Here is a 13980-nt window from a genome sequence, read left to right as displayed (position 1 = left end):
ACCGTTCTCCTGGTGAGGTAAATTCTTGTTTCTCTGGTTGAGGTCTCTGATGTTTCAAGTGTAGGCCTTTTTGAAGGACCTATACAGGTAGTCCTCGACTTACAACAGCTCATTTAGTGACCGTTCAGCGTTACAGCGGCACTGAACATTTTAGGACCATTTTCCACACTTAATGACCGTTGTAGCATCCCCATGGTCACGTGATTTACATTTGGACGCTTGACAAATGACACATTTATGACCATTGCAGTGTCCCGGAGTCATGTGATCCCCTTTTGTGACTTTCTGACAAGCCAAGTCAATGGGGAAGCCAGATTCACTTAACTGTGTTATTAATTTAACAACTTCAGTAACTCACTTAACAAATGAGGCAGGAAAAGTTGTAAAATGGGGTGAGATTCACATAACAAATTTCTCATGTAGCAACATAAATTTTGGGCTCAATTGTGGTCGTACGTTGAGGATTACCTGTATACCATGGCACTGAGGGAATATACTGGGGCTTATGAAGATTGGTGTCTTTTCCTTCACTTCATTGTTCTTCCAATTCCTTCTTCTCCAATGAAGGTGGATGACCTTCATTGGGATCAAGGACGGGGTGGAGGAGCCCTACTTTGGAACCGTTTTTGACACCATCCACCATGATGCATCTGTGGTTCTCACATGACAGTTGGAGATTAGGCACCCTGTCTTTAGTGCAGGTCTGTTCTTTCCTATGGTAAATGGGTAGTACCCATGGGGGGTGGAAATGAGATTACCCTGGTAGGAGTTCACTGGAAGGGGGAGAGGGGGCTTCTGCAAGATTGAGCGCTCTCACCCCTACTTTAACAGGATAGCTGTTTGGTTTGAAGGCCATTATCATCAGTATCAATATTTCTACCTCTACGGGGCCAGATACACTGTAGAAGGCTTCATCTGGTGTCTTGAGGTCTTGGTGGGATGAAATAGGCTGAAGGTAAATATTAACCAGATGCACATTTTGTTTAGAGACCACCTTTGTGCTCCAGTCTTAACTTTGGATGGGCTGTCAGCAAGTCTTCAGACTGGGAATCCTGCTGGATGCATGGTGGAAGAGGCCACTGCTGGAGTCCTTTGCCCCCCTGTAACTGATGCAGCAGTTGCAGCTTCATTTGGAGCTGGACCAGGGCCTTATGACCACCTGATCAGATCACCGCCATGTGCTTTACATGGAGATGCCCCTGAAGATTACACAGAAACTTGACGAATGCTGCTTCACGTGGACGGGGAGAAGCTGCTTCAGACACCCAAACTGTGAGTGCTTCATTGACTGCCGGTAAGTTTCTGGCTTCAATTCAAAATGCTGTTTTACCTTTAGGGCCTCTCCTGGATTGGACTCCTAAGGATTTTCAGACCACTGTTTGCAAATACTGGTTTCTGCACTGGTCATTGTTGGAGATGTTTTTAGTCCCCTCCGTTTGGGAGGGTAAAAGAGTTTTCTGAGGTGGACTCCCATCTTCTGGAATGGCCTCCCTTAGAAATCTCACTTTAGATTGGATTGGTACCAATGATTTTTCTCACTATGACGATTTTACTGTGTTATGTTTTCTGTCTTCAGTTTTATCATTTCTTATTTTATCCAGTTTTACATTTCATGGCGATTGCAGCTCAGAGGTGGTAGTACGTAGCTGCAAAGAGAAAGAAGAAACAGCAGCAGAAAAAAATGATTCAGTACTTGTACTTTTCCACTGTCATGAAAAGCTCTGCCTTTTTAGCTGTCTGAGTCCTAAAAAGGCTAGGGCAGCCATGTCAGATGGAAGTTACTGGAGATGATAGAGCTTACAGAAGATTAAAGTGGCTGGCGTTAGGGGGATGAAGTTGCAGACAATTCTGAGTTTGCACAAAAGTTCGCCACACCTCCCTTTATAAATTATACTACAGTCAGCCAGGAACCACAGCTTCCAAAATACCGAACTAAAACCAATACCGAACTAAAACCATAGTGGGTCATACAGGGTATCTAAATTCAGATACTGAATCACACTTTCAATTAAGCCATGAAGTGCTTTTATTCTTGTCTGTTAAATAAATAGTAAAATTCACATGTTCCTATGAACCTTAAATCGTGGTTTACAAATCAGTATGCCTGCACAAATGTATATGGCGTCAGATGCCTAAATGTAATGTACAGACTGGGTTTAGGGCAATGTTTGGCTGACGTGGGGCGTGCAGTTTCTGAGACTGAGGGAGGTGGGAACCTGTTGTGCAATGCATCTGGGAGACTTGGGCCAAGAATGAAAAAGGGCAAAGATAGACAGTCAATATTTTGTTTTTTGTTTATTTATAGGGCGTTAGAAATCCAACCTCTCACCATTAGTTCCAGATTCGCTGTAGGGCATGCATCCAGAAAAGAAACTCATGTGCGCATGTTGGTTTTCCAAACAGAATATCTCACCTGCTCTGACAACAGCAACTGCAGAATTATATAAATATACTTATGCAAACTCACCCCAAGGGTGGTGGCTCCCCACCCCCCACTCCACCTCCTTTCAGTTGCATTCTGTACCATGCAGCTATTTGTGGTGGCTTGGAGTGGGAGGATCAGCAAGATGGCGAATCACCAGCCGGATCTTGTTTTACTTCCCCCCCCCCCCCCATCACCACCACTTCCCCCGGAGCTGCATGGAATTTTCCTCCATCCAGGCTTATGCGTGTGAATGTGTGGATGCGTGAGAGTTCAGTTCCAGGATTTTTGGAAGGCACCGAAAGGAAAGAAGGTACCCAGAGCTTTCTCTGTGTACCTGCCTTCTGTGAGGTGAGGTTAACAGTTGCAGGGGTTCGTCTAGGCTGGGGGACACCCTCTTTAGGAGTGCCTGGATGTGTGGGACTGCCATAACTAGCTTGCAAGAATCTAGCCAGCCACTAAGTGGCCAGCAAACAGAATACAGACAGCCCTGTATCCTTGTTCGATGGTCTGGACTTTGCACCCAGATATGGCTTCCCTTTACCTTTTTTTTCTGTTTGATGCGGTTGTTTATTGTTGATTGAGAGTATAGCAATAATACTGTTGTAAAACATCTCAAAAGCTCTTTGATGTACAGCGGATCAATAGGAAAGAACCCACTCAGCTCCAAAGCCAAAAAAGGACAAGCTGGAAGGAGTGCGGTAGAGTTCAAAAGAAAGAGGGTTGAAGGCGTGGAACAAACTTTAAGAAAAGCAATGCATAGTGTGCTTCATTGGATATTTTTATCTAAGTAGTTCTGAGTACTTTTTTTTTTTGGTAGAGAAGCAGACAATAAATCCTAATAAAATGATCACACACAGGCATATTCATTGGGAAAATAGGCATTTGACTGAGAAAGGTCCAGGGTTTAACTAAATGTTTTTTCTCCATGACTACACGTGCAGTATCTGCTTGTGTCCGCAGCCATGTTAGCAATAAAAGGTGGTATTTTAATATCTAGCGTAAGAGTGGGAGGAGGGGGTTGCTTGGTTCTGATCTGTGGTTTTGGGGCAGAGTTTCTTAAGCCAGTTTCCAGCCAGATCCCAGAGTTAGGTAGTGCTAAGTTTAAGATGTGTTTATTGAAACAGTTCCATATGCTTTAGCGAGGGAAACCAAGTGGAAGATTCAATAGATAGGATATAAAATGTATGGCCCAATATATGCACTTGCTAGTACAGCAAAAAAGAAGTTCACAGAGGAGCCAAACTGATCAGAATTTGTTAATGTGAGCAGATTTGTGCTGAAAAAATTAACTTTCTGAGCGGGGCAAGAGAAAGCTCTCTGCACTCCCATTCAAACAAAATATTTTTCACTGGCATCACCTTTGCTTTTCTGTTTTTTCCTGCCTCATAGATATAGTAACTAAAATCTCAGTTTGATTATGTCTGGAATTCACTTTTTTGCCCTGGAATAAAAGATGATGGCGTTTGGGGGTGTGTGTGTACACAGCAGAAATAGCAGAAGAAAAGCCTGTATTTGTGGCTCCTGTTCTGGTGCAGAATCCACTCCTCCTAGCTCTATAAAACCAAAATATTTGGTGTAATTATCAGGGACTTTTTATTCAGCATTTTGTAGACCTTGAGCTCTGGGCTTGACCCAGCTTTCCCTAACTTCAATTCCAAACAGCTGTTGCAGGAAAAGGGAAGATTTTTCTCCCAAGGAAACCTCTTTTTCCCCCACCAACATTTTACGATGGGTTGAGGAGCAAGTAAGGGTGACCTGAGAACACAACTGGACCATTTAGCAACATCTGTGTCATTTGACTAACCTGGCATCAGTTTATTCCCAGGGTTCCATGGTTACCAGTCACAGGAGCTGCTGTGCTGAATTGGCCAAGGCAGTTTTGGTTCTTCATATGGCCTTGGGGGGGGTGTCCCTTCCTCCCCTCCCCCCACTATTCTCATGACTCCTCAATTGCAATAGTCCTTGATAGACCCTCTTTCATTAATGTATTCAGTTTCACATTTTGTAGCAACAAATTCCACAGATTAATGATGTGCTCTCTAGAAAATCTCCTCGTGCACTTTTTCTGAGTTATGCATGATTTTATACAAATATTGTAAGGAAGACATTTGAGCAGCCTTTTGGTTTAATGTCACTTATCACTTAACTTGGTTTTCTTTATGCAGAGGTTGGTATGAGTCTGGGATGAATGCATGCTTGTTATCTGAGAAAGGCCTCGAATGCAGTCCCCTTATATTCTTACACTACCACAGCCCCCTTTAGAAGGCAACCCACAACTGTGCATGTATAATCACACTCCCTATAGAAGTGAAGTTAATTTTCCTTGAACTAATGTAGGACACTGCCTTGCTTTATGCAACATAGTTGAATCTAAACCAGGATAACATAACCCATACTATGTTCACATATAAATACAATGTTAAGACAATAGTTGGATTCCTACAATATGCTTGACAGAAACTATCCAACACTATTTTAGGCTCAGCCTCTAATGAGGTCCATTCACCAGAAAGAGTAATAGGGTACAGGCCAGGAACACTTCCTGTTACTAGAGAACCATATCTGTCTTCTAATTCCCCTAGATATGTGAAAGCTCTGTTGCAGTTTGTAACTACCGGTATTTAGGTGACAGCAACAAGAACAAAAAGACATTTCTTCAAAATCGAAACTGATCAGAATAAGCTGAGGAGCACAGTGTCTCAAGAATGTCTCTGGACATTGAATATCAAAAATAAGACAGCTGCTAGACTTAAACTTGAATAAACTGCATCCTTCAGCCTATACCAGTTTTGGTAAGAAAAATAATTTATTTCTAATTATAAACATAATGTGTGTGGAATAAATATTTAAGATGAAATAGAATATATTGATTGAATATTTAGAGTTTATCTACCTTTCCTGAATCTGTTCTTGTACTTTGTTGCTGCAGTATTCCCAGACTCAGAGCCACACTGAAGATAGAAAATGCCTAAACGGAAATGTGTCTTTACTGAAAAACTGAAGCAGAAATATCCTCATTTTCGTAAAGGTAGAGATGACTATGAAGCAGAGTGCTTGGTTTGCAAAGCTGGCACGTTTGTGTCAGTGGCACATAAAGGTGCCAGTGATCTGGAGTATCACATGTCCTCTGAAAAGCACAAGAAAGCCCTTGGAGGAGACAGTTGGTCTGCAAAGCTGACTGAATTTTTGGTGACTCCGGGAACGAAAGCAGAGGACGCTCTTGCTGCAGCCGACAGCACTCTGGCCTTGCATACTATCCCAAACTGCAACAGCTACAAAACAACAGGGCGTACATCTGAGTTGTTCAGAAAAATATTCCCTGATGCAGAGACAGCACAAAAGTTTTCCCACACCCGGACCAGGACAGAAGCTCTTGAGAACTCTGTGCTTGCCCAGCATGCAGTCAGCATTGACCTGAAGGCCCTGGAAGAAAGCGGCATCCCTTTCTGTGGGGTGGCTATAGACGACAGCAATCACAGGGCCGTGAAAATGGTCCCGGTGCTCATCCAATATTACGACTACAGGAACGGCGGCTTGAAGACCAAACTGCTGGAACTTCAGGAAACGCCCACTGAGACGGCCGACGCCATTTCGGACTATCTCGTCAAAGCTCTTAAGAAACACGGATTGCTCCAGAAATGCATGGCCTTTGCAGGGGACAACTGCAACACCATGTTTGGTGAACTTCGGCAAGACGGGGAGGCGAGGACTGTGTTGGCCAAGTTGAGGAGAGCCCTCCAGAGAGAGACTTTGATTGGGGTGTACTGCCCGGCCCACGTTTTGCACAACTGCATCCACCACGGAGCAGACGCCCTGGAGGTGGACATAGAGAACATCGTCCTGAAGATCTACCAGTACTTCCACATATACGCAGTGCGGACCGAGCCCCTGCAAGAGTACTGTGAGTTTGTGGAGGTGGAGTACAAACGGCTGCTCTCCCACAGCAAGACCCGGTGGCTGTCCTTGTTCCCGGGCATCACAAAGCTGCTTCAGATGCACTCGGCCTTGAAGTCCTTCTTCTTGGGCCAGAGCAACCCGCCCACCGTGCTCAGGAGCTTCTTTGAGCACGAGTTCAGCGAGCTCTACCTCTGGCACATGCACTCGCTGATGAACGCCTTCCACTTACACATCGAAGAGATGGAACGGGAAAACAACTCCATCGTGGAAGTGATGAGGACGCTGGACTCCGTGCACACCATCCTGCTCGACCGAAGAGCTCAGAACTTCGTGTCCCTGACGGTGAAGGGGATGCTTGCGGACAAGCGCAAGGAGGGGCTGGAGGCCGAATGCGACGCCTTCTCCGATGCAGTGCATCGCCTCTACAGCAACTGCATAGACTACCTGGAGATGTGGATGGCGTCTCTGCAGGAGTTCTCCTGCTTCGCCTGGATGGCCCTAAGCGACACACCAAGCTGGGGTGACGTGGAAGCATGTATAACGTACTTAATTGAAAAGGGTGTAGAGGTTGATGACATCAAGTGCTTTGATCAGTTCAACAATTTGAAAAAATTTGTGGAAGCTTCCAGTGATGAAGAAGAGTTTCAGCATCTGCTTTCACATCAAAAGTGGACCAAATACTTCCTGAAGGCTAAAGTCATTGAATGCTATTCAGAATTGTTAAAAATTGCCCAGTTCTTCTTCGCAATTCCCTCCCACAGTGTAAATATGGAATGGAGTGCTTCTTTTCGTTGATACAAAGCCAGGAGGTCAAGGAAAGGACCTGCTTGAAAGGCCTACCATTAACTGTTGGAAACATTTTTGTGCATGCTTTGCTCTAAAGAGACATGCACATGCACACCACAGAAAAAGACTATTTGTCTTTTGGGGTGTACCATCTGCACACAGTAGATCTTTAGGGTATCATCTATACTTTGAAGTATCAGTTACAGTTGTTCTGTTTTGGTCTTTAACCTCATTACTGACTCAGAAATCTTTTCATTGAATCAGGTTTGGGATTGATAGCAAAATTGAAGGGAAAAACATTTTTTTCAAGTTACTTTTACTTTTGAAAGCAGTTTGCTATGTCATGAAGTTGGCAAGCTCACAGGCTAGCACAGAACAAGATGTTCTGCAACCTGTGATCTTCTGCCTGCTGTAAAGGTTTAATAAGATCTGAAAAATACCAGTCTTTCATGAGATGAGATTTCAATCCATTTCCAAGCTAGAGCTTTTAACTCCTTAACAGCTGCACTGATGGATAAAAACCCTTTAAGTTATTTTACCAGTGAGTGCTTCCTTGAAAAGAGTTTGAAGGGGCTTTAGGGCAAGAAAACCCCCATTTCCCCCCCCTCTTTTTGCCCCTGGAGAAATCTGGCAAAAGCAACAGCCACATCTGGCTTAGAAAGTCAATTTCTGGTTTATGAGCTAAATAATTAGCCAGAAGTTATAGAACGCCCCTCATTCAAAGAACATCTGAGCAACTAAGCCAAGCAAGACAAAATAGAGGCTACGGATGAACCACCAACGCTCTGAATCTCTTTAGAAACCCATCAAACCCAGAGAGAAGATTCCCAGCGCCGTATGATGGACCTTGTGTGAGTATCAACAGGGAACATTATTAATGAAGAATCCCTTTAATAAAATGACATGGTACTCAACCACAGTATCAGGCCTGGGCTCAAGCAGTTCTGCAGTGCGGGACTGATTTTGCTGGCTGAAGACTAGGAGAGGTCATTTAATCACTAGTCAAATCCTCAAAATGAATCAGAAGAATGGCAACAAGTGCAACATTCCAAAATAAAAAAAGAGAAAAGTAGGCATCGTTTTACTTTTTTAAAATTGTCCTTCATTCACCAAATTAGTAAAGTAGTCTAAATATAGATTTAAATAAATAAGCTTGTTACAAAATCAATTGCAATTAAGTATTTGAATTTAAAGTGCTCCGATCCCCATTTCTTGCTTCTCCACACATGTTAATATTCATAGATACTAAAAATCTGTGAAATGTAGAGATTATCAACATTGAAATTAACGTCTTGATTCAAATCATCCAAAGGTTTAGAGTGATTTTCCGCAAGCCCTTCATGAGGAGAGAAAGTTAACGTCCAGAATAAACCTAGAAAGAAGAGAGAGAGGGAAAAGTGGCTTAGATGGAAGGTGGGAAAAAATTAGAGGTAAAAATATTTTAAAAATGAAATTGTAACAATGGTCATTAGCAGTTAACTGGAGTTGTATTACATACTTGGAGAAAATCACAAATGGAACGTTTTGCTGATTACAGTGTTACACGTGCAAACTTTATAGCAAAAGAAAAAAATCATTTTCATTCATGTTTAACATCTGCCTTTGTGGCTAGCTGTATATGATAAGAATTGAATACAGCAGAAGGCACCAAACTCGAAAGGCCCGTCAGTGAAAACTTAATTTCAGGCATTCCAGATAGCTTAGGTTATAACTGTAATCCATCGTGACAAAATACTTACTGCTTACTTATTGATAATATAGACAGCATCACCGCCAAATGGATCTGTAACTGGCTGGCAAACCACATTCAGCATGTACTCCTCAACAGAACTACATCTTTATGGAGAGAAGTATGAAGTGGTGTACCCCAGGAGTCTGCCTTAGGCCCAGCATTCTTCAACACCTGGATAACAATTTAGATGAGAGAATAGAAGGAGAACTCATCAAATTTGCAGATGACACCAAGCTGTTAAGAACAGTCAGCACTTCAGAAATACACTTCAAGATTCAGAAAGAAGTTGAAAGACTTGAACACTGGCCCCTAGCTAACAAAATGCAATTCAGTAGCGAGAAAAATAAGGTTTTACACCAAGGCAAGAAAAACCAAATGCACAGGTATAGAAAAGGCGATACCTGACTCAGCAGTAGTAACTGTGAGAGGGATCTGGGAGTCCTAGTAGACAACCACTTAAGTATGAGCCAGCCATGTGCGGCAGCTGCCAAAAAAACCAACGCAGCCCTAAGCTGCATCAAGAGAGGGACAGTGTCAGGATAACAAGAAGTGCTAGTATTGCTTTAATACTGCACTGGTCAGACCACACTTGGAATGCGGTGTCCAATTCTGGTCACCAGGATACAAAAAAGATGCTGAGACTCTGGAAAGAGTGCAGAGAAGAGCAACAAAGATGATTAGGGGCCTGGAGGCTAAAACGTACGAAGATGGAATTGGGTCTGTCTAGTTTAATGAAAAGAAGGACCAGGGGTGATGTGATAGCAGCATTCCAGTATTTGAGAGGCTGCCACAAAGAAGAGGGAGATGATCTTTTCTCCAAAGCATCTGAAGGCAGGAGAAACAACAGATGGAAACTGGTCAAGAAGAGATCCAACCTAGAACTAAGGAAGAATTTCCGGACAGTGAGAACAATTAATCAGTAGAACGGTTTTTTCTCCAGAAGTTGTGGGTGCTCCATCACTAGAGGTTTCCAAAAAGAAATTGGACAGCCATTTGTCTGGAATTTGTGTAGGGTTCTGCTTGAATAGGGATTTGGACTAGAAGACTTCCAAGATTTCTTCCAATTCTGATATTCTGTGTTCTATTCTGTATTCTCCTTGCTCATCTGGCCACGGGAATTATACATTTGGAAGACAGTGGGCCTGTTAAAGAATGTGTATTAGTTAAGAAGCTGGTTCAGAAGCTTTAAAACACATCACTGTGTTTTAAGCAGCCAGTAATGTAAAGGGTGGTTATTGTGGGATGGTTAATCCTTTCTGCATTGTTTCTCGTATGTCGTGTGTGTACAATTTTATTAACTCAAATTATTGACTAAACCTGTTTATGTGGCTTTACATAAAATAAATGCGAAACCATAAAAAGAACCCCCAAGAGGACCACGAATCAAGTTCAACCTGTGAATGCAAACTCCTCACTGTAATCTGATTGGGTTAAATGTACGTACAAGCAGGGAAGGAGTATCTATACCAGGTTTTATGGGTGTTTATGAACACAAGGTAGCTGACTAAGGTGTCGGTGGATTTGCAAGCTGGTTTGAGTCCTCAGAATAAATACATTTGATCATTTCTACTTAGATGACTTTTCTCTGTAGGACCTGCAAGTCAAAAAGGGAGGGAAGGAAAGAAGGAAACAAACAAACTGAAATGCTGGCTTTTTGTGTTAGAATCCTTTACAGGAGAGGTATTTCCACATCAAACACCATACAAAAGAGTATAAAAACTGCCTGGGCACCAAAGGAAAAACAGCCCTGCTGAAGGCAGACAAGGATAAAGCCAGTGTGGAAAAAAGCAGATCTGCTTCCCTGAGCTCAGGGCAGGAAGCGGCTTCTAGCAAAGCGGATCCAGAGGATGAGTCACCGGCTCCCCAGAGGCCTCTATTAGGACACCAGACCTGCTTCTGATGCTATCTGGGACTCGGATCCCGCCTGACTATGACACAGTCAAACAGGAAGTGGTGCGTGATAAAAGGGAAACAACAACACTCTGTTCAGCCCCTGCCTGGTTTCGCCTGCTGGATTCATACAATATCCTAACTTCCAAACCCAGGTTGCTGACATGTAATGGCTCTGTCCCCAAAACGTGTCACGTCCCAGGTAAAGAACATACTGGCTTAAGTACAGGTAGTCCTTGTACAATAGTTTGCCTAGTAATCGTTTGAAGTTACAATGGCACTGAGAAAAGGGACGTAGGACCATTTTTCACACTTAGGACCATTGCAGCATCCCCATGGTCACGTGATTTACATTTGGTTGCTTGACAACTGACTGACATTTATTTATTTTTTTTTATAACAAATTTTATTGGTTTTTTAACTTTTACAACAGAATGCTTGAGATACACTGTGGTGGCTGGGTGATCAATCATCCAGAAACAAAATCATATAATACCTCGAGTAAATACATTAAATGTTCCCTTTCTATTTCCCTCAAATAATATAACCTATTTAACATAATCCATTTCTACATTACATTTTTATAAATTCTAGTGTTTTTGAACTTTATTAATTTACAGTTACCATAGTCCAATTTAATCTTAGACGTAGATAAACATATTATCACTTCGGGTATCCCTTCTAAAATACAAATCCAGATATATTCTAATTCTTAATCTCATAAATAATTGATTTTATCACAAATCTCTCTTATTTCTTCAGATAGCATTTAAATCTCATCCAAATAGTTATGTCTAAAAAAAAAAAGAACACACCTATTATTACACAAAACATCGTCTTACTAACTTAACACAATTAATTGTTAAATCAATCTGAATCTCTAAAAACCTCTTTAATATTCTTGTTCTCATTCCATTACAAAATAATTTTCATACAAATAAACATGGAATTTCAAAACATACATTCTTACTCTGTTGAACATATATGTTCTAATAATCACAGATTTTCAACTCTAAATCTTAATCCTTAATTCAATCCGTATTTCTCAAAACCTTTTTAATCCATTACATACAATTTTAAATTTCTCTTTTTAGTCTTATTCTGGCTTTCTTTTTATGCCAAGCAGGTTTCCATAACAAGGCCTCTGTTTCAGCAAATAGATCTCCCATTATTGCTTGTAATGTCATTTGGGTCAGTAAAAGACCTCCCATCCTCTGTTTTTGATGCCTGGCTCCTGTCTGCTGAATAAAACACTCGATCATATCCAATTTTATAGTTAGTAGTTGATTATCAAAGTTGACAACTGAATGACATTTATGACGGTTGCAGTGCTCCAGGGTCACAGGATCCCCTTTTGCGACCCTCTGACAGGTAAAGTCAATGGGGAAGCCAGATTCACTTAACAACCATGTCAGTAATTTAACAACAGCAGTTATTCACTTAACAAATGTGGCAAGAAACATTGTACAATGAGGCAAAACCTAACAAATTTCTCACTTAGCAACATAAATTTTGGGCTCAATCTTGGTCTACCTGTACTGGGAACTAGTTTCTACAATATACTGAACCAAAAATGATTCAATCTCATTTTAAAGAGAACCATAGAAACAGAGTTGGATCATGCCATCCAATCTGATTTGTTACGTGTAGAAAGTACCTCTGGCAAATGAGCTACACAAGTCCCCCCCCCCAACAATATTGTACAATATTCATTTCTGATTCATAGGTTAAGTTCCTATAACACATCCAACTTGGTTCCTGTGTTACATAATTTTCTGGCTTTGCCCAATATAAACTGGGCTGAGCTGGTGCACCTTTGCTAAATCATATACTCAACCTAATCCTGGTTAAAACTGGGGAGGATTAGCATGGGCTGTGAATTCAGGTGTGTGTTCTGGGACTAACCTAGGGGTAGGCAACCTTGGCTCTTTTATGACTCGTGGACTTCAATTCTCAGAATTCCTGAGCCAGCATAGCTCAGCGGTGGAAATCTCTCCCTTTCCCCTCAGCATGGCTGGCTCAGGAATTCTGGGAGTTGAAGTCCAAGAGTCATGAAAGAGCCAAGGTTGCCCCTAAAGATGAGCAAACCTATCCTGTCAAGGGGAACCAGTAACTTGGTTTGAAGGGGAAATCCTCTTCAGTTAACTACGGGCAAATGTTTGGGCAGCCGTCTCCAACACACTCCAGCTCTCTGTCACATCCCAATCATCTTTATAATCTGCAGATTGAGAGACATGCAAACTGGGAGGTGAATTATGGTGCACCTCACCCTTAGCAGAGATCAGGAATGCTGCCTCGTGCCCTGCATCCTCTGGTGAGTCACCACGAGGTGATCTGCAGAAGCGATGACTGTAAAGGTCATCCCTCAAACCATACCCGAGCTACTGACTGCAGCCGGGCTTCGCGCTCCATCATGGAGAGGAAGAACAGCAGGAAGAACACAATTTTGTCATGTTTGTATCCCTCCCTTGAGTCCCTGAGTCTTGCAAACTGCTGTACAAGCACTTCAGGAACATTCTCCATCTCAGTCAGAATAGCGCTGGAAGGGACCTTGGAGATCTTCTAATCCAACCCCTTACTCAAGCAGGGAAGCCCTATACCATTAGGTTGACTCCCTCCTCCTCGTGGCAGCCCCTCAAATACTGGAAGACTACTATCACCTCCTCAACTGCTTGTAGAATTTTTATCTCCAAGGTGCAAACAAAAATAAATGCCGGCTATAGAAGAGCCTGCGGTAAACAGCTTGGAGCTTTGTGAATTTAATGCAATGGTTCTGTGACAAAAAATTGTAATTATGCCTTTTGGTGAACCAGCTGTTCCCCTTCAAACCGGCCTTATAGTAGTAAATTACAAAAAGATAGAAATACTCACCTTCTCCTGGTTATTGTCCCAAAATCAGGAACCTGGCTGTCCTAAACAAGGTAGTTTGTTGGAGCCAAATGAGGCACTACACAACCCTCTTTTTTAAAAAAAATGACAGAAAACATTTTTAAAAAAAACAAAAAAATCAGAATGTAGCAAGTTGAGAGGAAAGGATTAAACTTCCCCTTATTGTCCAATCTACTAGAATGGGCAGCTGTATTAATAATGCCTTTCCTATACATTGAAGTCTGGATAAAAGCTCTATTACATTATTCATTTTTTAAAAAGGTGTTCTAGTATCACTTTACTTACTCCAGGGACCTAGTTGAGTCCACTAGAATTTGGTCAGGCCTTACTACTACCTGGATGAGAAATCAGCAGGAAATTC

General features: G+C 42.1%; 1 protein-coding gene and 1 long non-coding RNA gene across 3 annotated transcripts; one reads left to right on the top strand and one right to left on the bottom strand.

Moving 5' to 3' along the window:
* The first annotated feature begins 2644 nt into the window (after positions 1–2644).
* Positions 2645–7879, top strand: LOC107296033. Of its 2 annotated transcripts, none has more exons than XM_015825372.1 (2): positions 2645–2773; positions 5355–7879. In XM_015825372.1, the coding sequence occupies exon 2, from the start codon at positions 5390–5392 to the stop codon at positions 7115–7117; it is 1728 nt and encodes a 575-aa protein (XP_015680858.1). In that variant the 5' UTR covers positions 2645–2773; positions 5355–5389; the 3' UTR covers positions 7118–7879. The 2 variants fall into 2 exon arrangements, with proteins under 2 accessions (XP_015680858.1, XP_015680861.1); XM_015825375.1 differs by lacking the exon at positions 2645–2773 and adding an exon at positions 5199–5217.
* A 107-nt stretch (positions 7880–7986) lies between these two features.
* Positions 7987–13980, bottom strand: LOC107296034. Its single transcript, XR_001549080.1, has 4 exons — positions 13905–13980; positions 13602–13689; positions 8848–9011; positions 7987–8480 (listed from the first exon to the last, which is right to left on the bottom strand). It is a non-coding gene; the product is annotated as an uncharacterized LOC107296034 (long non-coding RNA).

This window comes from Protobothrops mucrosquamatus, unplaced genomic scaffold (genome assembly GCF_001527695.2).
Source record: "Protobothrops mucrosquamatus isolate PMUCROS unplaced genomic scaffold, P.Mucros_1.0 scaffold2604, whole genome shotgun sequence".
Taxonomy (NCBI): domain Eukaryota; kingdom Metazoa; phylum Chordata; class Lepidosauria; order Squamata; family Viperidae; genus Protobothrops; species Protobothrops mucrosquamatus.
Note: the sequence above shows the minus strand (reverse complement) of the source record. Positions and strands in the feature narration are given on the sequence as shown.

What these genes read in the sequence shown, in the direction of transcription:
- LOC107296033 (XM_015825372.1), top strand. Translation starts at nt 5,390, where the DNA reads ATGCCTAAACGGAAATGTGTCTTTACTGAAAAACTGAAGCAGAAATAT.